At 40.2% G+C, this 25942-nt stretch overlaps 2 protein-coding genes across 3 annotated transcripts in view; one reads left to right on the forward strand and one right to left on the reverse strand.

Moving 5' to 3' along the window:
• The window catches only part of scml2 (Scm polycomb group protein like 2), a 32766-nt gene extending 20794 nt beyond the window's left edge, over positions 1-11972 (forward strand). The window contains exons 8-14 of one of the 2 annotated variants that reach the window (XM_073463790.1): positions 4084-4400; positions 4674-4803; positions 4901-5107; positions 6409-6582; positions 8110-8325; positions 9490-9644; positions 9861-11972. In XM_073463790.1, the coding sequence (XP_073319891.1) occupies positions 4084-4400; positions 4674-4803; positions 4901-5107; positions 6409-6582; positions 8110-8325; positions 9490-9644; positions 9861-9986 (1325 nt within the window). In that variant the 3' untranslated portion in view covers positions 9987-11972. The remainder of the gene's footprint in view (positions 1-4083; positions 4401-4673; positions 4804-4900; positions 5108-6408; positions 6583-8109; positions 8326-9489; positions 9645-9860) is intronic. The other variant, XM_073463792.1, reaches the window with a different exon arrangement.
• An 8220-nt stretch (positions 11973-20192) lies between these two features.
• The window catches only part of nhsb (Nance-Horan syndrome b (congenital cataracts and dental anomalies)), a 52496-nt gene continuing 46746 nt past the window's right edge, over positions 20193-25942 (reverse strand). The window contains exons 9-13 of the mRNA XM_073464964.1: positions 25665-25796; positions 24808-24960; positions 21290-24472; positions 20929-21052; positions 20193-20820 (exon numbers count right to left, since the gene is read on the reverse strand). Coding sequence (XP_073321065.1) covers positions 20193-20820; positions 20929-21052; positions 21290-24472; positions 24808-24960; positions 25665-25796 — 4220 coding nt within the window. The remainder of the gene's footprint in view (positions 20821-20928; positions 21053-21289; positions 24473-24807; positions 24961-25664; positions 25797-25942) is intronic.

Raw genomic sequence — 25942 nt, forward strand, 5'->3', positions numbered from 1 at the left:
TGATCAGAACCATATGCCTCTGCTTTGCAATGTTAGAGACGCTTTGCTCAGATTTTTTTAAAATTAGCATCTGAGGATTAATGTTTGTTGATAGAAATGATTTAGATTTAGAGTTACAGAACAATATTATACACTCGCTTACCTAAATGGTTTTGCATGTTTTAGCCAATAAATCAAATCTTATATATCTAACCATTGTGCAAACCATCCTGCTTTAGAATTTTAATGCATCCTTTCATTCTAGGCAGCCATTGATTACTATTGATTTTTTACAGTACAGAAATCAATGGCTACAAAAATCTAAAACTCTATAGCATATGCAGTAGAGCTGACACTATTGATATAGATGCTTTATGGATAAATCAGTTGAAACTAAATTTGCAACAATTCTGTTTAACTTACTTGAAGTGATTGTTTACGTCTTATTTGTAGCAAAAATACTAGACATTTCGCTGGGAGCGCTGGAATTGGTAGCTTTGCCTGTTCCGCCATTGCTGGTGTTGGTACCAGAACAGGAGGATCCTGCTCTCTGTGTGTTCACTGAGCAGACAGGACCGCCTCCTTATAGAGTTGTCCTGGTTGAATAAAGTAGGGATGCCAGAAAATTTCCTCTTTCTTTTTCTGCATGAGCCAGGAGGAGGAGGAAGACATGGGTTACTGACCAAACACTCTATTGTTGGAATATAGAGCTTTTTTAACACTTATTTTAATAAATAAATGCTTGCAGGAAATTAATTTACAACATTTAGAGTTTATAAAATTGATTACATCTTATTTTTAGCAAAAATATCAGATGTTTTACTTGTCCCAGCTTCTTAAATGTGAACATTTGCCGATTTTCTATGTTTTCTATCTTTTTAATTGAACAGTTTTGTTTTTTTGAAACAAACTCTTTGAGGATGTAACCGTTTTATTGGCCGAACAAATAACTGAGAAAATAATAGGCATGTATTAGTTACAGCACTTAAATGATATATTTGGTCAGCTAAAATGTAAAATTTCTGACTATACGAATAAAATGATTTGTAGTCAAGGAGCTAAATTTCCAGCAAAATGTACCTGGTTTGGTTCTTTCACCTGTTTAAAAGCAGTTGAGGTCTTACATTGTTCAAACTGACAGGATTTTAATTTCAAGAAGTTTCCATAGATACCAAATATGGCAGCCTATATTTTGCTGAAACAGTGAAGTGTAGCCTATAAAATGATTCTCAGACATTTTCAAATAAATCCATGTAATGGAAAGGTGCAGCCATATAAAAAGCACGCAGTCTTGGGTTTGAATATTTCAACATAGAGCTGATACAGAATATATATGATCCTGTCAGACGATGTGGAATGAAATGCATTTATAAGCAGATTTTCTTTGGAAGTTGTAGTTAAAATGCAGAGGTGATTAGTCTTTTTTTTTTTTTAAATAAATGTGATGATAAACTAATATACGGTAGAATGTGACATTAATCACCAGTGTGGAAACGGTGTGTGTTGCTTCGGTGGCTGTCACATATAGTGAATGGATTAGATTTTCGGGGAAGGATCAGAGAAGGCCCCCCAACTCAGATTTCCTACGGTGAATTAAAACCCGCTGATACTGATTGGTACCCTGCAAACAAATTTTGATCTGCCTTTGTAGGGCTTATGGTTCAGAGCTCAGTGTGAATGAGTGTGCCACTGTGCGAGCAGGTTGGTATCCCTGCTCCTCTGAGAGCATGCTTTGTGTGACCACTCCTGGTGAGCGAGAGAGCCCTCGCCCTCTGAAACAAGACACTGCTCTATTCTACGCCCACTTTCACTCATTTCCCAATTAAGCAGCTTTCAGGGTGCCCCTGCTGGCCCCTCAGAGAAAACTGTAAACCTTCCATAGTCTTTCCATATCGCCGCAGTCAAGGAGGCTCTAATGAAAGCCTCGGCCTCTTGAGAGCTTCCACATGCACTCGCAGGCCCCCGCTCTCACCAGGCAGTGTATTTGTATTGAAATAGGAGATGGTTATCTTTCTTTCTCTCTGCTTTTTGCTCTCTTTCTTTCAAACACCCACCATGATGATTGTGTGATCATATCACAGAGTCACGCTCACGGCTAATCAAGGCAGGAAGGGGTGATGGTGCCGCTGTTTTAACAATGGTTATTGCCTTTTTCTTCATTTCATTGTCACTTAGAAATAAAGTGACAATGACAATTTTAACACCTAAGCTGATTAGCATTTTGGAATAATGATTATTTCCTGAGCAAATGCTTTGAGTTGGAGGGCATCTGTGATCCATAGAGTGCCTTCAAGCAGGGGCAAGATGTTTTTCAAGTATTTCGGGGGGGTAGCTTTTCTTTTATTTGGAATGTGGACAGTACTTGGCAATGAGGCAAGAGGAGGGGTGGCACTGTCAGATTACATGATCAGGATCCCAAAACCCTAAACCACCTGGATTATAACAGTGTTGTACTGTATAGAGTCTGACTGATATCAACCAGGTTGATAATATCCAACGATTATGCATCGCTTCACACAGATCAGGGCTCCAAACTGCGTCCATTTAGTTGCATTTTGCGACCATTTCTGCAGACACTGACGACTACATTTTATAACTAGGAGCACCCATGCGACTTACAAACATGGCCCCAATCGCTTTTTAAAATCATCATTGTAGATCATGTGAAACACCAGTATCACATCTGTATTCCAACACTACAGTTTTGAAACAATTTGAACACAGTTCAAACTTTTTGTTATTAAATACTGGTTTTTAAAATATCTGTTTTGGCTGCAGCCTCCATTGAAAAAGTAATGGAAATTACTTTGTCTTAAAGCTCTACTTCACTTTGTGGCTTTCCTTTCCTTTCCTTTCCTTTCTTTCTGTAAATAGTCTTTTTAGTACCAAAATATTTATCAGTAATACAGTTAATATGGAAAAATACAACGCAAGTGTTGTGTTGCATGTCAGTTTTAGTGGTGTTCCTAAATTTTGTGCTGGTGCTCCTAAAATGTTCAGTAAGGAGCACCAGTGCTAGTAGTGGAGCCCTGCAGAAACAATGAAAGTATAGAAAAATAATGAAAATCAACATATAGATGTCTTTAAATGTTTTTTGTCAACCATAGCATCCATTTAAAACACACTTGCTAGGTGTCTGAATTTATGAATAAGCTAATGTGGTGACCTATTGTGCTCGTTTTTTTTCTTTGCTTAAACAGAACTGGACAGTTTGAGAAAACTGATGTGTTTTTGAGCATTAAATCATGTAAACCTATTCTAGTAGTAACCCAAAATAAAATTACAAGCATGAAAATGAGCATAATATGTCTCTTTTATAGTATTCTTACTTGTAAATTTTCCAGTTAAGTTTACTGATGGAAAATTATACTTGATTTCATTGTTATTCCCCTGTCATTACACATCTTGGTCACAACTCTGTAATAACCAAATTCCAACAGCTGATATATATATTTATTCGATTTTGTAGACTCCCTGTTGACATCAGCCTCAAGAATCCAATATCTATTGCTGTATGTGGAAAAGAGTCTAAATCCTATCACCATAATCAAGATGTAGTTGTATTGCTGGAAGCAGAAGGTTCGAGGAATTGTCTAGCAGGCATGTCTCTGGGGGATCGTGACTTTTGACTCTGATTTCAGCAGAGGGAGGGGCTTAATACAAAGGACCTGCCACTCTCAGGAGACTCTGAAAAATCAAAACAAACCTCCTCTGCAGGACCACACAGTTATTCACTTTCCTCCATTTTTTGTCTGCCTGGTTAGATTTTCTCTTCATTTTCGGACAACTACTGTCTTTAGAGTGTGTTGAACTGTGAAACCCCTCCTCATCTCAAGGACCTACAGCAAAGTTGATTCTCTGCATGTCTTTGTTTGAGACCTGTGTGTGTGTGTGTGTGTGTGTGTGTGTGTGTGTGTGTGTGGACAGAGGGCAAATCTAATTATGATCCTTTGTATGTATGTCTGCTTGCGGGTTTACAATTGTGTACCTTAAAACAAGCAACCTACTTCTAATGTCCAACTTAATGTTGTATTATTGTATAACATGGATTACAAGAAGAATAACAATATATTTTTTCTCTTTCCCTTATCACATTTCTTCCAGTTACTCTTCCCGGTGCTCTCCTTGCTCCTGTTTCTTCCACTTCAGCCTCCCTCACTACACGTCGCTCCTCTTCCAACTCCTCCTCCTCCATGCAGACCTCATACCGACTGCCCAACCCCTTGCCACCCCTCCCCGTGCGCAAGGGTGTCCGAGGTCGACGTCCCAAATCCCAGACGATTGCCTTATTGAAGGCAGCGGCTGAGGCTGCGGCGGCTGCGGCAGTAAATGGAGCGTCACAGAGCCCTGCCAGAACTGTCTCTGAGGCTCAACTGGCCCCCAGACCACACAAGAAGAGAGGGCCCAAGCCTAAGAACAAGGTGAGATGTCACAAGAGTTGTAATCTGTTATGCTGCGGTCCACTGCCTTTTTCTGTTTTAGGTGTTATGGCAGAAATGATTTTGATAAAGAGGAGCAGGGTCAGAGGTGGGGAAGGAGAACAGACTTGTTTCCGAGAGCTGCTGTATGTGATGCAGTGCACTTCATGTGTAGCAGTGAAAGAGTTAAAACAGGCTTTTAATAAATCATTAACTAACAGCCTTTGTAGGTTACAGACAGTTAATAAGAGACGGTTTGTTTGTTTTTTACTCCAGAAGAAGCCTCGGGTGGTACAGTCCCTCGGGGCGACATCAGTCACAGCTCCGCCTCCAGAGGCCCGACTGAGCTCGAGCCACGTCTCAGCAGACAACAACCACAGCAACGGCTCGAATGTAGTTTGCACAGGTAAACTGGATAACAGATACAACTGATGCCTGATTGTGTACTCATGTACACACAGTTGGTTTTCTTGGTTTTTAATCGATTCTTCGTGTCATTCCAGTGTGCGTCTATGTGAACAAGCACGGTGACTATGGCCCGCATCTTGACCGAAAACTGGTGCAGCAGCTCCCGGACCACTTTGGTCCTGCTCCAGTAAACGCAGTGCTTCAGCAGGCGGTTCAGGCCTGCGTGGACTGTACGTACCAGCCCTCTGTGCTGCTGTCGTTCCTACAGAGCCAGTCCCACACAGGAGGAGAGGTCATCAGAGGTAAAGGCAATGAACACCACAGAATATTCCTCAAGTTGATGTCTTCAAATTGCTTCTTTTGTCTGACGGTGCAAAATCTACATATAGTTAATATTAAACAATAAAAAAACAGATAAGGGAAGAAAATCCTAATTTTTCAGTAGCTGGAATAAGAAAGTGTTGCTTAAAAATTGACTAACTCCTTTGGACCTTTGGACTGAGCCAGGCTGGCCGGTTCTTACTGGTGCTGGAAATCCCTGAAAACCCTTAAACTTTAATGTGGTGTTTTCAAGGTTTGAAAAGTGTTTTGATTTTGGATAAAGTTTTATTACCCCAGCCAGGTTGATGCAAGTATACTTGAAGGGAGGTGACGCATCTTGAAACATGAAATACTTTCCATTAGTTTCTCACCCTTCTGTAGAATGCCATCATGAAACATAATTTGGGTTGTATATCTCACAATAACATCTGATTTAATGTCATGAAGAGAAAATAATAATTTAGAGTATACATGTCCTGTATGCTAATATGTACTTTACCACAACTGTGAGGTGCTTAAAACACTTTAAAATGCTTGAAAAATGTGTAGGAACCCTGTAGTCTTTACACTAAGCTAAGCTAACCAACTGCTGGCATTATCTATATACAGTATTTACTACACAGACATGAGAGTCACTCTTCTCTTTGAACTCTTGGCAAACAAGAGAATAAGCGCATTTCCCAAAATGTTGAACTATTCCTTTAAAAGTCACTTCTTGAAAAGCAGTGCTGGATAAACTCCTAAACGTATTCCAAGTGCTGTAAAGCCTGGAAAGGCAATCAGCCAGGTGAAATCGGTTTAAGCACACACTCATGGGCCATGGGTGTTGTGTGTGTGTGTGTGTGTGTGAGAGAGAGAGAGAGAGAGAGAGAGAGAGAGAGAGAGAATAAAAGACAGTGCCCGTGGCAGCAGCTGATGAGAGCACTGTGTCAGTAATCAGAAATGACATGTGCGTCTAACCTGGTTTGGGATGCTGGGATTGGGTCTCCCTTGGGGGGCTGGATTGGGAAGGCTATGGGTGAGGCTAGGCAGGGAGTGGAGGGGGGGGGGGTTTAATTTGTGGCTTTGTGGGGGCTTGGCTTGGGTGGGAGGGTGTAGTGCAGTGTGTGATGGGGAGAAAAATGCGGGTTTGTTCATATAAAGGGAGGGTGCTAACCCTGAACCATCTGCTGCTTTTCTTTAGCTGTGATGCATACAGTGTGTGTGTGTGTGTGTGCATGTGTGTGTGTATGTGTGTACATAATGCACACAGACTAATAGCTGTTTGTGTTGTTCCCACCAGTGCGGTCAGAACATGGTATTCGCTACGTGAAGCTGCCCTCCGCCTCCAGTACGTCTTCTGTGCTGCGGTTCCTGGAGAACATGTGCCAACATCTGGAGAGTGACAGTCTGTTCAGCTCGCAGCCGTTCAGCCCATTCAACAACAACACACGCTTCTACAACAGGACCAAGTCAGGTGGGCAGAGTATGGATGGAGTAAATAACAGGATGACTAGGTTAGCTGTGGGCTCACTTACCATGAGCAGTAATGTTATTTAACAAATAAAATGACTCTTCAACAAATGACTATATATCAGAGATGGAATGTAACTAAGTATATTTACTCAAGTACTGTACTTAGGTACCTGTATCCATATCTGTTCTGTATCTATACTTGAGTATTTCCCTTTTCTGCTCCTTCATACTTCCACTCCACTACAGATATTGTCATTTTCTACTCCCCTACATATATTTGATAACTTCAGCAATCAGTGACTATGTAGATTGCATGCTGCATCAGAGCCAAAGTAGCATGTTATTAAATTTATTTATTTTATCGGCAAGCAAATGAAAAAAAAAAAACCCCGATTCAGATAATCACAAAAATGCAGACTATCAGACATAATAATCGACCGATAAGTCGACCCTTCCGGTATCCTCTACGGGGCCTTATTTTGAAAAAAATAATTTATTGATCCTGTTTGAACTGTCCCGTGACACATATGATGTCTATTTTGCAAGTCAAAATTCTGTGTAAAACAGAACTACATTGTCTCGCTCAATATACGTCACCTCGGCACAGAAAAAGTGTTGAAAAGGGTGAAAATCACAAGTCTGGTCATGCAGACAGCTGCAGCTATGCAGAGTTAGTTAGTCAATGTTGTGAGCTAGCTTAGCTTATATACGGGACCTGCTCTACAAGGTTTACGATATGGGTTTTGGTGAGTGTTAAATGAGACAACTTAACTAACATGACTGTTGGGTCTGTAGTCTGTCTAATTACCTATTTTCACAGTCTTATATTTCATTAGATTTCTTGACAAACTTTAATTTGCAACTCTCTTGAGTTGGAAATGAACTTTTAAATTGACAAACATCATGTGTAATTCATGGCACAATTCAAACAGGATCAAACAATTATTTGTCTCTCTCTATTCACTATCATACATATTCTTTCTGAAATAAGGTCCCATGGTGGTCCACCAGAGGGGCGTGACTTCACCTCTCTATATAGGTCAACTTATTGGTGCATTATTACATGTATGATACATGTAAATATATATAATTTACATTTACAAGTACATTTATTGCCAAAAAATTACTATTCAGTACTATTCATGTAGGTGACTTTCACGTTTACCAAAGTAATATTTTAGCACAATATATTTACTTTTACTCTTACTTTATTACAACACTGCTATATATACAGTATAGGTATATCCAGATATTCATATAAAACAATCACTCATCATTGTTCACGTGTTCAACTGACAGTAGACTTCCTCTTTCGTTCTTGAGTCATATCATGTATGCGTGATGTGCACATGACCAAACATTTTTATAAAGTTGTGTAACAATCCGTTGTGAAGTAATCTCCACAGAAACAATACACATGAACTCAGTCTTCCCACATCATTCCATCACGTCACAACTGCATTTTTGCATGTTTTCGATTTGCGCTCACAACGACACCTTTCTCAACCTTACCTTTCTCTTGAAGCAGAACCACTGTCTCACACCGAGAACGGTGTTTCCAAAGACGATTCCACAAAGGAACCCGCTTCGGGAAACCGCACCCTTCACAATGCATCGGACTACAGAGCAGCAAAGAAGGAACGGACATATTACCCAGGACAGACACACACACCACCACCCCTGAGACGTGTCAGCTCCAATCCAACTGAGCTCGGCCCAATGGTTGCACACAGACGAGTGGAGGGTAAGGTTAATTACACAGACATGGTCACCAAGGCGAAAATAACTTATTATAAGGGACAGCTCCTACTTGTATGATTTTGAATGATGTCCCACTTTGTCCCTGTTCTTTAAACCATGGATGTTCGAAAAGAGGATGGTGATATTTCCCCCTAACAGTCCATCACCCTTCCACTGACTGATGGCGAAGCCGTGCCTCCTGTAGTTTACTGCTGCTTTGCCTGATTTCAGTTATCACACAGCACATACACAGTTTACAATGATAACTAGAGGTGGAAATCATGAATCACTTTGCTGATTCAAATCACCCACTGATTCTAGTCACTGAAGATATCTGTTGTTCAGTTTTTACCTAAGCTATGCGGTCGCATCACTTTTCAAATGCACCCCACTTTATACATCAGCAAGTGAGCGTATCACTGTTTGTACGAGCCAACGTTTAGCTCTGCTGAGTCAGACTGCCTTCAGTTCAGTAAGTCATTCAGATTGTGCTGTCTGCTGTGGCTTTCTAGCAAATTATGACCGCTGACAGCTTCACATGCATAAGTAGGATTGGACATTTCCTGTTTGGGGGAGGGGCTGAGCTAGTGGCCAATTAGCTTTTCCTACTTAACCCCCATTTATTTTAATTTGGTAGAAATGTTATATAATTTCAAAGACATTTTATTCACCCAACACTTTGTTAAAGAATAGGTTCATCCAAAATTTCAAATTCAGTTATTACTGTATCTACTCAACATCATGCCAAAGCAGCGTTGCAGCATCCTGAAAAAAATGGCACCATACCATACCATTTGACGTAATCCAAAAAAATGTAAATAATGTCTCTTTGATTCAGTTCAAGATCTTGGAGCTTACAGAGACTTGGATTACACTGGACAGGCTGTATGGAGCCATTTAATGCTGTTTTACAATTGTTTTTTACATTTTAAACCAAGTCAGTTGTTTAGGAGAATGCTGCTTTGCTGTAAAGCTCCAGAAGTGTCTCTTAGATTATGAAACTTTCCATTGGTGTGAGGGTGAGTGAGTAAGTAATGACGGAATTAAAATTTTTGGTTGAACTTATTCTTAAACATCTTACCATAATACTGGTAAATAAAATCATGAGCAGATGGTACAATATCTGATGAAGGTTGATTTGGTTTTCCTGCCCTTTCACACTTTACAGCAGCTAGCTCAACAACAGGCCCAGACCATATGAAACAGGACAAGGAGGCTTCAGGGAACGACGCTTCATCCTGGTCAGTCGATGATGTCATACGGTTTGTCCAAGAGGCCGATCCCCAAACTCTCGGCCCACACGTCGAACTCTTCAGGAAACATGTGAGTACTTCATTTATATGAACTGTCCTCTTTGTCCTGTTTAAAGCTCAGCAGACTAAAAGACAACGCTGGTTTTCACTCATTCTGCTGCAACATGCAGTCAACTGGATTAAATACACTCTCACTTACATCGTAGTGTCCACCATTTCCACCATTGTTCTGAGAGAAGTGTTTGTAATGTGCTCATCTGCTGACAGCGTGCTCCTCTGTCTACAGGAGATCGATGGCAAAGCTCTGATGCTGCTGCGCAGTGATATCATTATGAAGTACATGGGACTGAAGCTGGGCCCGGCACTCAAACTCTGTCATCACATCGAGAAGCTGAAGCAGACCAAACAATAGAGAATGACGGCGCTCTCTTCTCTCACTGGCAACCAAACACATAAACACGGATTATTCTACAGGGACGTATTACAGTGTAAAACCACCTGAACCAGGGTTGTAGCTACCATTAAGGCCACTGAGGTCAAATCAATTTTTTCTGTGATTTAGCAACATGCAGGGAGTTTACACATGAAATCATACACATGATGTTCATTTAATGAGCTGATTCCAGTATTTTTAAATACAGCTGATCAAATTTGACTACTTTTTGGCCTATAAATACATTAATCAATAGATTTTTATTTTAGGCAGTGCAGAGAATGTTTCAAAACTGCATTTAGACAGTCATGCTGAGAAATGAAAATCACAGAAAAATGTAATTGAACAGTCATCTAACTATGTGTATTTGAAGTATGAAACTACTCTTGTTGGTGTTTCTAAAATCCTGGATGTGAGCCAGATCTGAGCACATGTATTTTTTCATTTACAGACCATACTTTACTTCCACATGACAATAGATACAGAGTACATGAATTCATCATTTGTGCAATTAGTATCAGATATCTGAGCATAGGCATGATTTTTGTTCATGTCAGTGTCTTTTTGCCTTATGATGAACTAATTTAACACATTTTTAATTTACCTCTACATTTATACTTGTAGACACACACGTACTGAGACATACGCTGAAGGATTTGCAGCTTTATCTTAATGGGTATCTGTTGCTATTGAAGTTTTGTTTTTTTCCCTGATCAGAATTTCAGGATGGACGCCCTGCACACAAGTTTGGGAAAGTTAGTTCAGGTACTGGCAGTGAACGTCTCGCTGCATCATTTCTAACAATGCAATAAGGTTTCTGGATGATCACGTCTGTTACAGACTGTCAAATTTAGTTTATGCAAGCCAGTGAATGTATGAAGTCATGAGCATTATTAGTAGCAGGTGCTAAAGAACAAGAGTGCTCCAATTATGTGAAGTGTTGAAGTCGTCTTGCTCCCTGAAGTCAATCATTACATAAGTGATTCCTGTCCTCAAACACTGAAGTATTTTTTGACAAAGATGATAAATTAACTTAGGCAGAGTGGGCATCACTTTTATTTAAAAGGTGGATGTTTAATTATAGAAGAAAACCTTTCAAGTGAGGCTGTAGATGTCGAGAATCAGTTACTGCAGTTATTTCTCTTTTTGTCTGTTTTGTGTGCTGGAAGACATTCAAGCTGAACGGTATCAGTTTGAGCTCTGACGTAGCTACATGATTGTAATATCCTTTGACAGTCACATTATCAAACAAGATATACAGGTATAATTGACTGGAATACTGTAAGTGTTGACATGAAAGTAAAGATAAAGCCATGAACTGTCTAGTCTGAGTGCTGTACAGAACGATAAAGTGCTCCTGAGAGGGAACATGCTGGAGAAACTGTTTTGTATAAAGAAAAGCCAAAAGGTTGTTTTTTGATATCATTTTGTACTATAACAAAGTGTATCAACCTGTATCAAGCATTAGTGTAATCAAATTTTTTTCTGCCTGAATAGTTTTTTGTGCACCATCAAATAACTACCTACAGGACAATGTTGTGTCTGAGTAATTATTCATATGTCTCAAAGTATTTATCTGCTTTCGATGGCAGAAATACTAATTTTCTGAACATTTCAGAACCATTTGCAAACCAAATCATGTGTGTTGTAGCTGCATTTCACACTGTTGCTCTCCTGTAGTGGTTACAAGTTGATACTTGAATCCGTCTTGCTTTAATGTGAACCTCAGGTTTTAGTAGGGGGTTGTTTCTTAGAAGATGTTTTACATCATTAGCATTTTGTTTTCATTACTACAACATAGAGTGACTGCACAATAACCAACTATGTATATTTTTATTATGCCTTGTCATCTATCGCTCTGCAGCATTTCATGTGTATATATATGACTTTTTATTGTATGTTCAACAAAAGATATTTGTTAAATATGTTTGATATGCATTCACACAATTAAACATTTGTTTACATCATCTAAGTGTTTGAGACCCCAGCACAAGGCCACCATGGTAGATACTAGCATCATTTTTCACCCAATTCCCAATTAAATGTCTGCAATGTACGTTTCTGCAAACCACAGATGCGGTGAAACTTTATGGTTCAATTTTCTATTTTATGTTGTGCTTATGCACTGGTTAGGTTTAGGCACAAAATCACTTCGTTAGGTTTAGGCACAAAATCACTTGGTTAGTTTTAGGATAAGATCATGTTTTCATTTGGTTTTGTCACCCCAGAGCAGACTGGACATGTCATAATGTCTCGTTAAAAGGCGGTTTCACATTTAAACGTAGTCTTGAATTGCATTCACTAGCTATGCAGCCTTGCTGCCTAAATGCTGCTGCCCAGCCATCCCCTCCACCTCCAGACATGAAAGTAAGCTAATATAGTACATATAATCTGAATGTAATGTACAAAGTAGTACAGCAAAGTAACTGCAAAGTGTCCTTTTTTAGTCATATAACTGAGCATACTATTACTACAGTAAGAATGTATTAATGGTATATTGTTTGTATATTTGCAAGACACTCACAATACATTTTTAATGTACTTTAAACACAAATAAGGTAACTAACTAATCAAGCATGTACTGTATATTAGTACATACACATCAATATACTTAAAGTATAAGTAAGTATACTTGAAGTTGTTCCACAGCACATAAAAAATCGCTAAATACAATTGTGCTTTTGTACAATTGAATTACAACTAAAATATACTTAGCACAAAATTAGTTATTCCAAAAGAGCAAACTGATCATACATTAACATATTTACATTATTAGATTACATTAGATTTACATTAACATACTTGATGTGTACTGATGATTATACTGGCTACAGTCATACTCAAGTATGATAACATTTGATATACTTATGACACATGTTGTAGAAATGTCAATATGTTATATATGACATGTACAGATACCCACGTATCCTTGGTTTGCACAAAAGTTAAGTGTCGCCATATTATTCTGGTGACAGGGACTGTTTTTTTTAAATAGCCTCGTCCAGTGGTTCCCAACCTTTTCGACTCCTTAAAACAGAGGAACTTGTAATCGATCTTCATTAGTTGTATATTTGTGAGTTATGACCAAATCAAATAAAGAGGTTTTTTAATTCTTGTTTTATTTTTAGGGGCCTGCAGGGAAACTGGTCCAGTAAAAAGCTAATTTCAGAAGAAAGTCTGAATAAATAATAGAATTTTGTGCAGCATAGAAGCATTTTTTCAGCTTCCCCTCTTGTTAATCATCTCGTTACCCCAGTTTTTTTTTTGTGAGACCCCGTTAAGGGTCGCGGCCTCGAGATTGTGAACCACTGGGCTACCCAGTCAAATTGAGTCCATCAGTGAAAACATTGTGTGTGTGTGTTTGTGTGTGTGTGTGTGTGTGTGTGTGTGTGTGCGTGCGTGCGTGCATCTAGAGGGTATGGGGGTTGGGGGTCAAGGGATCATGGATGTCTTATTTAAGGAAAGTGACAGTCCAATAGGCATCATTGTTCAAAAGATCAGCCAGTTCAAATAGCTCACCAGCAGCACTCATGATGAACACGCTAATTATCTAAACTGGGATCTATGTATGGAAGAGGCTTAACTTTGTCTATCTGCCATTTGATGCTGAGCAGGTAGAGTATCTAGTATTTTAAGTCCTTTGTCTCTGAGCTGTGGCCAAAAATTATGCTATTGACAATGAACCAAAACAGTAAATCTCAAAGTAAATTGGGTAAAGCAGAAATGCCTCCTTAAAACACACATTTCCAGTTTTATGGTCAATATATCTTTAAAATATCCAATGTTATAATCTATGATTTAAAAAACAAGGACATTTCTGTTTTCATGTGTTTTAAAAACAGTACCTGTTCTATTCTAATAAACTTTGGCGCAGGCCGATTGATCAAATTGTGTACTAACTGTAGATGTTTAAAGTTAAGCTCATTTCAACTACTTTATATACTGTTGGGCAGTTTAATCTACAGCAATGCATCATATTATAGAAGATCATCATACGTGTGGCTCTCCTGTGAGAACCACGAATCTTTAAAAAGTCAACTTTTCATGGTGTCAGAAAAACAGCTCGTTTTCAGATTTGTGTCGATGCATTTTCCAGCTAATCCGAGCGAGTTTATAAAAAGTGTATTTAGCTTAAGAGGCTCTCAACACCTAAAGGGACATTTCATCTTTCAGTGTATCACAAACATTCAACATCAACATATCTGGTTTTCACTTGACAGGAATGGTATGAAAAATTGTAATCTGAAAAGTAACTAAAGCTGTCAGATAAATGTAATGTAGTAAAAAGTACAATATTGTACAATAATATAGTGATGTAGTACTTAAAATGAAAATGCTCAAGCAAAGCAGAAGTACCTCTAATGAGTATTTAAGTTACTTAATTGAGTAAATGTTTTTAATACACAGTTAACATTTAACATTTCCAGGGACCGTTGCAGTGGGGACTTCTAGTCACCCTAGAGACAATGCAGTATCAGGGCTAGTTTTAATTCCTACTTTATAAAGTCTGACTTAGGCCTACTGCTTCTTAACCTTAGAATTTATTCCCAGCCTAGTAACTAGGTTTCACATAATTGTAGTTGAGTAAAAAGTAGAAGATTCACCTCTGAAAAGTAGTAATCAACATGTTGCATCGCGTTTGGCAAACCAACGGAAAGCGGTGAGACGTTTCAAAGACGTCGATCCTCATCTCCAACTTTCAGATTTCTACCACAGTGAAGTTAAGTCTAACTAATCTACAGTACACACAACACATTAAACAGGAACACACAGGTAGCTAATTAGCTACCTAGTTAACCATTAAGGACTTCTTTTTGCTGCTGACTCGTACTCAAGGTGGCTCATGCTGCGTTCCAGTGTACTCGGACGACCTCAGATACAGAACAGCCATCCAAGTCGGAATTCCAAGTCGGAAAGTCGGACAACATCAATAATTACTTTATACCTCGTCATCACTTTTTACGTATAGTGCTTGTTTGTGAAATGTGTACTAAATACAATTTGTAGTTGTCATTTTCACTTGCATTCAGTTGATCTGTGCTCAATAGAAGTCTTTAAGAGTATGTGTTAGGAGCCCACTGATCCTTAAGTGCCCTTAACTGTTAAATCAGCTGCTGTTGTTGCTTGTGAAGTACGCAGACTTGCCATTCAAACACCCGTTCGCAGCGTCCATGTTTTTCTGAGCAAAGGCACTGGAAACGCTTTTAGATTGGAACGCGGAAATTCCAACTTCCTACTTGCCCTGTGAACGCACCACTAGTGCCGCTAGGACTAATGGCTGCCACTGTCATGGCTGACAGTAATGGAGAACTGAGTACAATTTGATTTAGAAGCAAGCAGAGCCGTTTTTAAATCATTGTTGGCCTTGGTTATTGTAATTTGACAAAAAAAAAAAAAAAAAACTTAAACAATAATCTTAACTCGAGGTGTATTTTCTAGCTTTCTCTGTAGCTTTCAACTGCAGTTTTACTCACATGATCAAAGATGGAAACTTGAGTGGCTGAAGAAAAGTCCTGGGAAAAGCTAGTATTGGATCTTGAGGTAAGATATTTGATTTTCAGACAACTGTCTTTAAGTCTTTTACCAGTCAAGTCTTGATTCTTGTGAATGCAAGTCTCAAGTCAGGTTTCAGGTACAAGTTCCAGTCAAGTCACAACACTTGCAAAGCAAAGGGAAAGTTCTTTGCAAAGTAAGTTAAAAGACTTATATGATTACCATTAAAATGAATTAGCATTTTTAGACTTTCTGCTAGTAAAGCTGTGTTAATATCTGCGGGTGCTTCACAACAGTTGAAACTGTGGCCGAGTCCATTTAATGCATAACCCCAGCAATTAATTAGTTGAATCTGGATGTTTATTTCTCTCAGGTCGTTTAAAGTTTGTAGAAAGTCAAATAAGTTAAGTCTAAAGTCCAATCTGAGCTCCGCATTTAGTTTGACTTGACCAGGGTTGCAGCAATATACCAGTTTCAAGGCATACTGTGTTACGGAAACTGATGACCGATGTACATGTACATTTGTTGATTTAAGGTATTGAATTATATAACATATAATTGTTATTAAAAATATTAATTTTATGTGAAATATGTTCATGCAAAAAATAAACTTGTTTCATTCTTTTAAGGGTAATGGTAACAGATAATAACAATAATGATAATTATAATAATAATAATTGATACAGTATACCGTCATACCATGAAACCATGATACTTTCTGAGATGGTTATCGTACCGTGAAAATCTCATACTATCTCATACAAATCCTCAACTTGAGTCAAGTCTACTCCCATGTTTTCAGTGAATAACACCAATATGATTTTGATTATGTTAAATGCTGGGCTCCTTGGAGAATGAATCTGATCAGTAACTTCAGTTTAAAGAGAAATACTGTGGTCGAGACTGAAACTAGACAACAGTAAAGCACTACCATCTAGTGGAGAGGTTGTCTCAGTGCACTTGGTTCTGATGGGGAGGAAATGAAGTGTCACACAAAAGGCCTTCCGTTTCAACGCAATCACATTTATTGGCTTTTTTTCTATGCACAGTTACTAAGCAGCCTGATGAGCTGTTAAAATGAATTAGATATAGAATGATGGAATTTTCACAATGTTGTAACCCCCCACCCAAAAAAAATAAATACAAGACTGAAGGTGTTGCACAGCTCCAAAATATACAAAGGCTTGGAAATAATCATGTAAACTTTGAAAAAAAAAAAAAAAACTTTTTTGTTTTTATGCTTTTATTGGTTTATTTTACAAAAGAAAGAATTTGAAACATTTTTTCTTTAAAAACTTATTTACAGGTTTATACAAAAATACAAAAGTGATTCAAATCTGTTAAGTCCTAGCTAGTTTTAAACATGGAGCCTCTTTTTAAATAGATAGTTACACTGTTTCTTCAATGTCTGTATTTTTTCTGTTCTCTGCTTCATATTCTGTTTAGTGTTATTCCATACTGTACACATTTGAGCAAAATTATCCAGTGGTTATTGTCACACTTCCCTTTTGGGCAAAATTGCGTGCAGACATTTGAAAAAGACAAAGACTTTATAAAGATTATATATTTTTATTTTTATTTATTCCCAAGGAACTGAGGACTGAAGATTTAAGGGGCTAAACTAGATTCTGCATGGCAACCTCATAGTTTGTCTTTTTATTCAAATTGTGTCAGTCAATCAGCTAACTGCTTTTACAAATAAAGGAAACAGTCTTAAAAAAACCTCTATAGCATCAATGCCAGGTACAGTACGGAAAAATCCCACTAAACAAATTGTCAAATACTCTGAGTATTTTTCTTTTTTTTAATCTTTTAAATGGTATTTCATAGAGTCACATTGCATTTTTCACGCAATACTGTATCAATCCTACAGATTCGTGTATTTTTAATGTTGTGTGGGCATCAAAATATTTTGCTATGAGTCAAAAGTAAAGACAATGACCTTCTCATCAGATCAAAATAGTTTCCGGGCCTATGAATGGATTTTTTTTTTTCCGTTTCTATATTCTTTTATTTATACATTTGATCCAGAGTTGCTTGTCCAGATATGCACTTAAAACTGAATCAGCAGTTTCTCTTGGAGAATATTTCTCTCACTCCAACTTCCACAGCTCCAGCAATACTAGGACCCAGCACCAAAAGTATTCAGATTCTCCATCCCAACAGATTTTCTTTACAGTCTCTTATACGTATGATTGTCCAGTGAGTAGATATACAGTACAAGATAAACCCCTGTTTGTGATCACGACTATACAGAACAGAATTAGCCAGACAGTTTGTACATCTATAGAACACACTATTGAACTTGACATTTGAACGGAAAATACAAAATCTTTTCTAGTGGTATGGAGACATCCCTCAGATAAAAATAATGATATGGTGGTGTCCTTTTCTTTTCTTCTTCTTCTTTTTTTTCTTTACTTATTGCATGCGATAGAAAACACAACAAATAAAACAATGAACAGGAACAAGTGCGCATCAGCAATATGGGTATGATGAATGTAAAATTCTAATAATCATTTCACAGCTTTTTACGCTCTCCATCTTACACAGTGTCAGTTCTGCAATTCAGATTCGCTGAGTATCAAACAGTTGTGGTTTTGTTATCTATCTATCTATCTATCTATCTATCTATCTATCTATGTATCTATCTATCAATCTATCTATCTATCTATCTATCTATCTATCTATCTATCTATCTATCTATAGCATTTACAATAAAACAGTAATATGCTTGCTGAGGTATTCACAGAATACAGTGAATGGTTTCTACTGAAGTACGGTCTCTGAATGTAAGAAGTATGTTTTGTGTTTGCTGTGGTAGGCAGGTGAGAGTTCAATCTTTGCTTCTGTTACACACTGGATATTCTACATGCATAACATTAACTGGAAGGATGAGATCGTACTCTAACCCTGGTGTTGGGTAGAAAAGGCTGCAGCAATGCAGTGGATGCACTGCTGACAATTGTTGGTGGTTTGTTGTCCTATCCTCTTCTTGCCTCCTCTCTTTCAGATTTTGTGATATGAAGTGTGAAGGGTAAGACAAAATGGTGTACACCAGCCACTGGGTTGAGCTTTCACCTGTCTAATGCTACTGGGTCAGTGCAAATGAAGGAGAGGCAACAAGGAGAGGAGTACAGTGTACATTGTTAAGAGTCATGTGTAATGTTAGTATCAGTGAGACCTGTTCTTCGTTGCTACACTCAGGTTGATTCCCTATAAAATTTCTGCTTGTTGTTTTATATAGATATTACTTTTTATATTCAGTACAAATATACATATGCAATTTCATTATAAGATATATTTTCTTTTCAAGGAATATTCTTGAAGAATCATGAAGTGCAAAAGCGAGGTTGGTTCTTGGAAACCTTTCCAAATTAACCTCTAGTCAAACCGATTGAGGACCCTCTAAAGCATTTTCACCGTCTGCACTCAATGGTATCTTTAAAACTGTTTTGAAATGCACTTTCCCACTTCAAGTCAGCACAGCAAGACTGGCCAGCTGCTGGAAAAGCTAAATCAGTCTAAACATACTAGATTTCAAGGTTGGTAGTATGTGATTGAACTCTGGTGGAACATGGCATAGGTCCATGTGCAGGGATGCTTAAATGCCCTGCTTACAACCACCTCTAGTAGAGAAAGGCCACTGTGCGATTGTCCAAAATTAGCCTGTATCTTTATCAAATTGGCCCCGTCTAGGCACAAGCCCTTGTTCCTTCTTGTTAGACACTCAAATCCAAGACAAATTAATTTAGATCACTGTCAATGTGGTACAAATGTCACTAAAACCTTTCACAGTGAAAGACTAATCATTCTTATAATACAAAGGAACCACAAAAATGTCGACAGAAACCAGGATCCAGGGGATGTTTCCATATAGGGTCATGCAACATGGTGAAACTTTATCATCATGTTCTGAGGCGCAGTTTTACAAAAATACATGCATCATGTTATCTTTTTGGATATAATTAATGTGAAGAAATATATGATTGGCTCTGTGTGATATACTTTCTATGCCAGGTCTGCAGATGGAAATATAATAGATAAGTTGGTGCTGTTTTGTTAATAACTTCCACCACTGAACAACCCTTGCTTGTTGGCAGGAATATTGAGTATGGACTCTGGGAAGTCTGACCAATGCTTTGGGCACCAAAAGTTGAAAGAATATTAAATTTCATAAGAATTTTTCATTTTAATACAAAGCAGTTCCTCAGCGACACACACACACGCCCACACCATTCAAAACACAAGAAGTAGAAATATCAGTGGATGTTGCGTGTGTTTGTACATGCACACGCACGTTTTCCATACTCCACAAAATGTATTTTCTCATTATAATTTAGCAAACATTTGGGACTTTTTTTTTCTTTTTTTTAAAAAAAGACAGTTCAATCAAAATAGGTCTTATGTCTTGCTCTTTCAACTACGAGGGAGCTATTCTTTTGATGATACAGTATTTAGGTATATCCTCAAAGTTTTCATAATCATCCCTTTATGATTCAGCATCTCACAACACTCTGTATGACACCCTTAAATAGAATAGTAGAGTGCAGTATAGCAACAGTCAGATTTTGTGTGTCAGAAGAATTATGCTTTTGGCCTTGATGACACACCAAAGATTAGAAAAGTAAGAGGGGCCTTTTCAAATGCATGACACAGCTAAGAGTAGAGGACATCTCTCATCAGGTGGTTTTAGGATGATCTGTCATCATGGGGGCTCCCATCTGAGTTCTCCGTCTCCCCTTCAGAAATGGCTTGCATGGGGGCTGTATAGAGGCGACTGCGTGTACTGTAGCGACTGCTGTTGGCTACAGGGGGAATCCGAGAACGTCCCTGTCGAGATGCAGCTGACATAGGCAAGGTTTTAGGGGTAAAACTCTCAGAGTTGGCCCTGGGGAAAAGGCCCGGTATCTGGATTGGGTCCAGGCCGGGAATGGGGGGCTCTTGGAGTGTAGAGAGTGGCTCCTCAGCTTGTCTTATGGGCCCTTCCTGAATGGACTCCCCTGGGGTTTTAGGGGTTATAGGGCTCTTCAGAATCTCTGTAGCTGACATACGGTAGCTGGAATCAGACCTGCTACCTTTCTTTAGCAACAGGAGTTTAAACTCCTCGTTTGATGTGCTGGATTTCTTGGCGCTGCGGTAAATTGGCACAGGGGCACGTTGTGCCCCAGCAGCAGTGGGTAAGGTGGCTGGTATGTTGAGAGGAGGGGCTGGTGGGATAATGACGGTGGAGACAGGAGCCACTGGTGCTGTAGGGCAGAGACGAGACTTCACATTTAAGTCTCCTGAATCTTTACGTCCCAGGACCTTTCTCTTGGATCTGAGTGAGGAAGAAGACAGACAGTGGATGAGCATAAGCACTAAAATCTGAAAAATACTGTAGACAGAGAGTCAAACAGATTAACCACCACTGCAACATTTGCAGTACCTGTGTATCATGGCAAACAGGTCCTCAGTTGTGCGGGACTTGTTGGGTGATGTTAAGATAACATCCTCATCCACTTTGGTGTCATCCGTCAGGGGGGAGAGTGAATTATCACTGGGCGTGGAATCTGCAGCACAGAAGATCCCTATAACATGTCATCTGGTTGTCTGATCATTTAGTATACAATAGGTGAAATAACCATTCTTTAACCATGCTTTGAATTTATGATTAAAGTTTACAACATGATTTATCAGCTATTGCAGTTTGGCTCTGTCTTAATGTAAATACATCCCAGCATCTTATTTTCCGTAATGTTTAGAAAAGATTGCTACTTCTGTCAGTTAGATTTAGTTTAAAATCTTACCTTTACTGAAGTAATCCTCAGTGTCAGGAGTGGTGGAGTCATCTTTGCTCTCATGTAGCTGCTGCTGATGGGCACTTCTGGTAGCACCTGATGTCACTTCCTCCTCTTCTTCCTGATCTTCTTGTCCTCCTTTCCTTGCATCGCTGATTAGGTAAGGATGCGATGTCTCCATTATGGTACCAGGCACTTTGACTGGACTAGCCCAGGGCCCTGAGTCTAAGTGGGATCCCCCCAGCAACTCGTATGCTGGGGGTGGAGGGTGGTCCGATCGCATGCCTCCTCTGGAACATGTTACCCTCGGTGGCTCTTTCATTTGCTCTTCCTCTTCCTCCTCCTCATCTTCATCATCATCATCATCCTGGGAGAATGAGCGCTCCCCCAAAACCCTAAACTCAGGGTGTGCATGAGCTGAGTGTGTGAGCCCTCTGAACTCTGTGTGTGAGTGTATATGCGTGTGTAGATCCACAGGCGAAGGGTGAGGAGCACGTGGCACAGGCCGATGCAAGGGTGAGCTTTCATCGGAGAGTTCTGATGATGGGTCCATCCGGGTTCTGAAGGCTGTCATTGCCCAGAAGGTTCCAGGTCCATAGCGGTCCTGTCTGAGTAACAGACTTTCATAGGATGGAGGCCCATCAGGGTGGCGGCCAGGGGGAGGTGGTTGCAAGTGTTCAGGGGAGGAGGTGTGGTCATGAGCTGGGGGTCTGGGAGGCGGTCTACGCGGTGGTAGAGGCCTAGTGTTAACAGGTGGTGGAGCAAGAGTAGAAGCACTTGGAGGACATTTGGGTCTCGTGACGGTCTCTGCTCCACTTGCTGTTTCCTGATCTGGAGCGGTAGCACTTTCCGTAGAGTGGCTAATAGAATGGAGCTGCACTGAACGAAGAGCAGAAGGAGTTATCACCAATAGATTAGAGCTTGGGATTTTTGGAGCAGTGTTTGGTGGTGGTGGGTTGGTATTTGATGCCTCAGGGGCCAACAGCTTTGTTCCAGTGGCTAAAACATTTGCAACTCTGTGTTTGCTGTGGTGGAGCGTGTGCATGTGGTACGTCCGGTGGGATAGTGTGTGTCTGACATAACCACCATGAAGAACATTGAGATCAAGTTGAGAAGGTGGAGGTGGGAAGTCTGGGTCTCTCTTATAGCCAGAGGAAATAGAGGCTCCATCTCTGGGGAAGTGCTGCAGTGATGAGAGAGAAGACTTCCTCTCGGGCACCTTCGGCTTTCTTTTGCCAGTTGAGGGAGACAGAGGTCCTGGGAAGAATGCTGCCGAAGATGAGGGCAAGGTTGATGTAGGAGTCTCTGATTGGCTGGAATAGCCACTTGATGGTGAGGCCAGGCCAGCCAGCTTCTCAGGTGACCCAAGTTTGAAGTCTCCAGGTGGGAGAGGTGGACTAGTTGCCCTGATTTCTGAAGCCTGGGCAAGAGCCTGGGTTTGGGCTTCTGTGGAGGAGGAAGAGCTGTCTGGTGACTTGATACACTCCATTACAGTAGTGCCTGTGGCTGTGCTTGAGTTGGACATGGACGTGTACTCTCCATTGCTGGACTTAAGCTCAGTGTTGTGAAGCCACAGGTCTGCATAGTCAGATTGCACAGCACCTTCGTCCTTAAATGAGTGTGTATCTGCAGAGCTGAAGGACATGGGCTCTACTATGTCCACGGTTTCTCTCAGTCCCATTCCCCAAGTTCCCAATGGCTCTGCCACTAGACAAGATGTCTGTAATGGTTCTGGAGCACCTCCAAGCTCTAGCTCCAGTTCCAGCTTCATATCTGTGGAAGACAAGGTAAGCTCTTGTTCACTAACCGTCTTTGGTTGATCCTGATCTGCCTGTGTATCCGTTCCAACATCAACACTAATACTGGTTTCCTTTAGCGAGGAGGTCCGTTTAGGTGGTGGAGGTTTTGCTTTTGGTTTCCTCAGCGGACGACAAGTCCTCCCCAAGGTCATAGTGCCTGCCCTGAAGTCGGCTGAGGGCTGGGAGTAAACTCCATGGGATAGTGGTACTGCCACAGTGTTGGATTGGCCACAGTCAGGTCCTGGGTCTGCATAGTTATACATGTATCCTCTGTAATTCTGGTTACACTCCCCAAAATGCACAGAAGAGGAGTAGAAACCTTCTGTATCAGATGGGTAATGAGAGCCAGGCTCTTTTTCAGTGTTGGTGGTCTTGTTTTCACTGAAACAGGTTTGGTCTTCTAGACCTTTGGAGCCGTACTCCTGGGCTAACCTGTGGCTCTGGCCCAGGTTTTGGGTTTGGTCAGGGTCATGGTCTGGATCAGTTTGGTCTTGGTCCGGAGGGTATGTCCACTCCCCCTCACTGGCCGTACTGACCCCTGCATCGTCCAGCTGGTCTGTGGCTGAGGATGTGAACGAGCTTGACCTGTGGCCCTGCCCCTGGGGTCTGAGGTCAGAGTGGTATGAGGGATCCAGGGAGAATCCCTCATCAATGGCATTGGGCACAGTGTTGAGAGACAGCTCTGAGTCACAGTGGGATGAGCCTGTCAGTGGTGGAGAAGAGGGTGGGGGAATGGTTTCAGATGTCTGAGAGGGGCAGGTGGAGCTGGAACCACTCCAGTTCCCGCTTGATGACTGGTGGTCCTCCTTGTGGTCCACATGGCTGCCAAGAACTCCTGTTGTAGACACAGAGTGAATAGGGCTACTGAAAGTATCTGAACTCGATGAGATCTCACAGCTGCCCATGTCAGCCTTGCGGGGCAAGCGAGAACGGCCCCTCTCCATCCAGCTGTGCTCTGGGCTTCCTCCTCCTCCACCCCCTCTGTCTCTTTCCCCCGATCGTTGCAGCCTTTTTAGGCTTCCAAGTTGCAGTGGCTCAGGAGCTGCCTGGTCATCTGTACTCTCCTCTTCATCCTTCATCATCATCATCTTCATTCTTGGACTAGGGCCAGGTGGAATAAAGTCCTCTGCTTCGTATGGTGACAATTCCTCGTCTTCATCATCATCATCATAGTTGTCATCATCGTCATCCTCGTCACTGTCCATCAGACGACCACCCTCTCGTGGTAGGCTACGAGAACGCAAGCGTCCACTGTGGGTTGCAACACTGGTGTATGTGGAGTCTGACTGGTCACCCAGGGAAGAAATATTGCCCGTTGAATGGGATAGAGAGGCAGGGATTCCCTGATGGCCACGTTGAGCTCTGATGCGCCTTCTGGAGGGAGCAGCTGTACCTGAAAAGGGAGAGACAGAAGAGAGAGAGGGAAAAGGGTAAGACATTTCTTAATTCACATTGATGTTGACCAAGTTATCATAAATGAATCATTTGAATTTCAGTTTGATGAATCTAAAATGAAGATGAAACTACTGGTTTTATATTATTGGCAGCTCTCATATGGTTGTACTGTGCAACCTTAGGAATGGCAGAAGGAGTAGATCCAAACATTATCCTACAAATCATCAGATCAGTTCTCCTTGATCAAGTCCATTGAACAAATATAGGAGCCTGATAAACTAAAAAATAACTGCAATAAAAAACAAAAATACTTGTCCATTCTCAGAAACTTACATGCTATAAGGAAATCATCTGTCTGGCAGCCAGAGTCACGCGTGTGATGTAGACGACCACTAATTGAGAGGTCTTCATGACAGAGAGAGAGTTGGTGGGGGTTGGCATGGACAATCACTGTGCGCTCTCTTGCTACGGGTGATTCATCTGAGTCTGAATGCAAAGAGACAAAGCATGCTGAGTGTCTGAAATATCATGTACAGAACTTTTCTTGAGAGGATATAAGGAAAAGATTACCAAACGTGGTCCCTACATTGGAAGGCGAACCACTAAACAACAAGGCTTAAAAGAAAATTGTATTAATAAATTGTATTTATTTATTACAACAAAATCTTATTTTTGTTGTTTTGGCCTTGAGTTGTAAAGGTAATGGTAACATTTTACACACTGGCTTTATTGCTAAGAATCGGGACCTCCCTTGTTCATGATCAGATTGTAAACAAATCCAGAGCTAACGAAGCCATTTTACCTAAACCATATATTTTGGATCCAAAAACAAAACAAAATAATCTGAAATGTACCTGAGAATTGTCCATTGCATTATAAACTGCATGTATGTGTAACTGCAAGTATATGGGTTGAATTTAACCCAGGAGATATTTCACAAGTAGCCAGTATAGTTTGGGTTGGGAAGATTTAATCGACTGCCATGTTTTTTTTTTGTCCGCATACGAGTGCTGCTGCTCATTTAGATTGCCCCAGTTAACTCATGGCTGTATTAGTCACCTCATCCCTGGATCTTAATTATTTAACTGGTAAATGTTAATAAAACCACTAACAATTTGCCAGACCTACAAATGTACAGTATATTGTCCTTAAATCTCCCCCTAAATGACCAGGTGTGCTCTATAACATACCCATGTCATGTTGTACTCTTTTAGGTATTCCCGTGATAGTCTTCCTCCTCCTCAGCTTCCTTCTCCTCTGAAGAACTGACTGGGAATGGACGAGAGAGCAACGAGCACTTGCTTCCCTGTCAAACCCAACTCCTGCAATAACAACACAGATGACATAAGCCATAAAAAAAGCGTAATATATTTATGAATACAGTAGACTATTTGACGCAGTAGAGGTTAACAGTACTTTCTATGTTCAGAAAAAAATTATACAAAATACAGATTTTTTTCTGTCTACT

This window comes from Pagrus major, chromosome 4 (genome assembly GCF_040436345.1).
Source record: "Pagrus major chromosome 4, Pma_NU_1.0".
NCBI classification, from domain to species: Eukaryota; Metazoa; Chordata; class Actinopteri; order Spariformes; family Sparidae; genus Pagrus; species Pagrus major.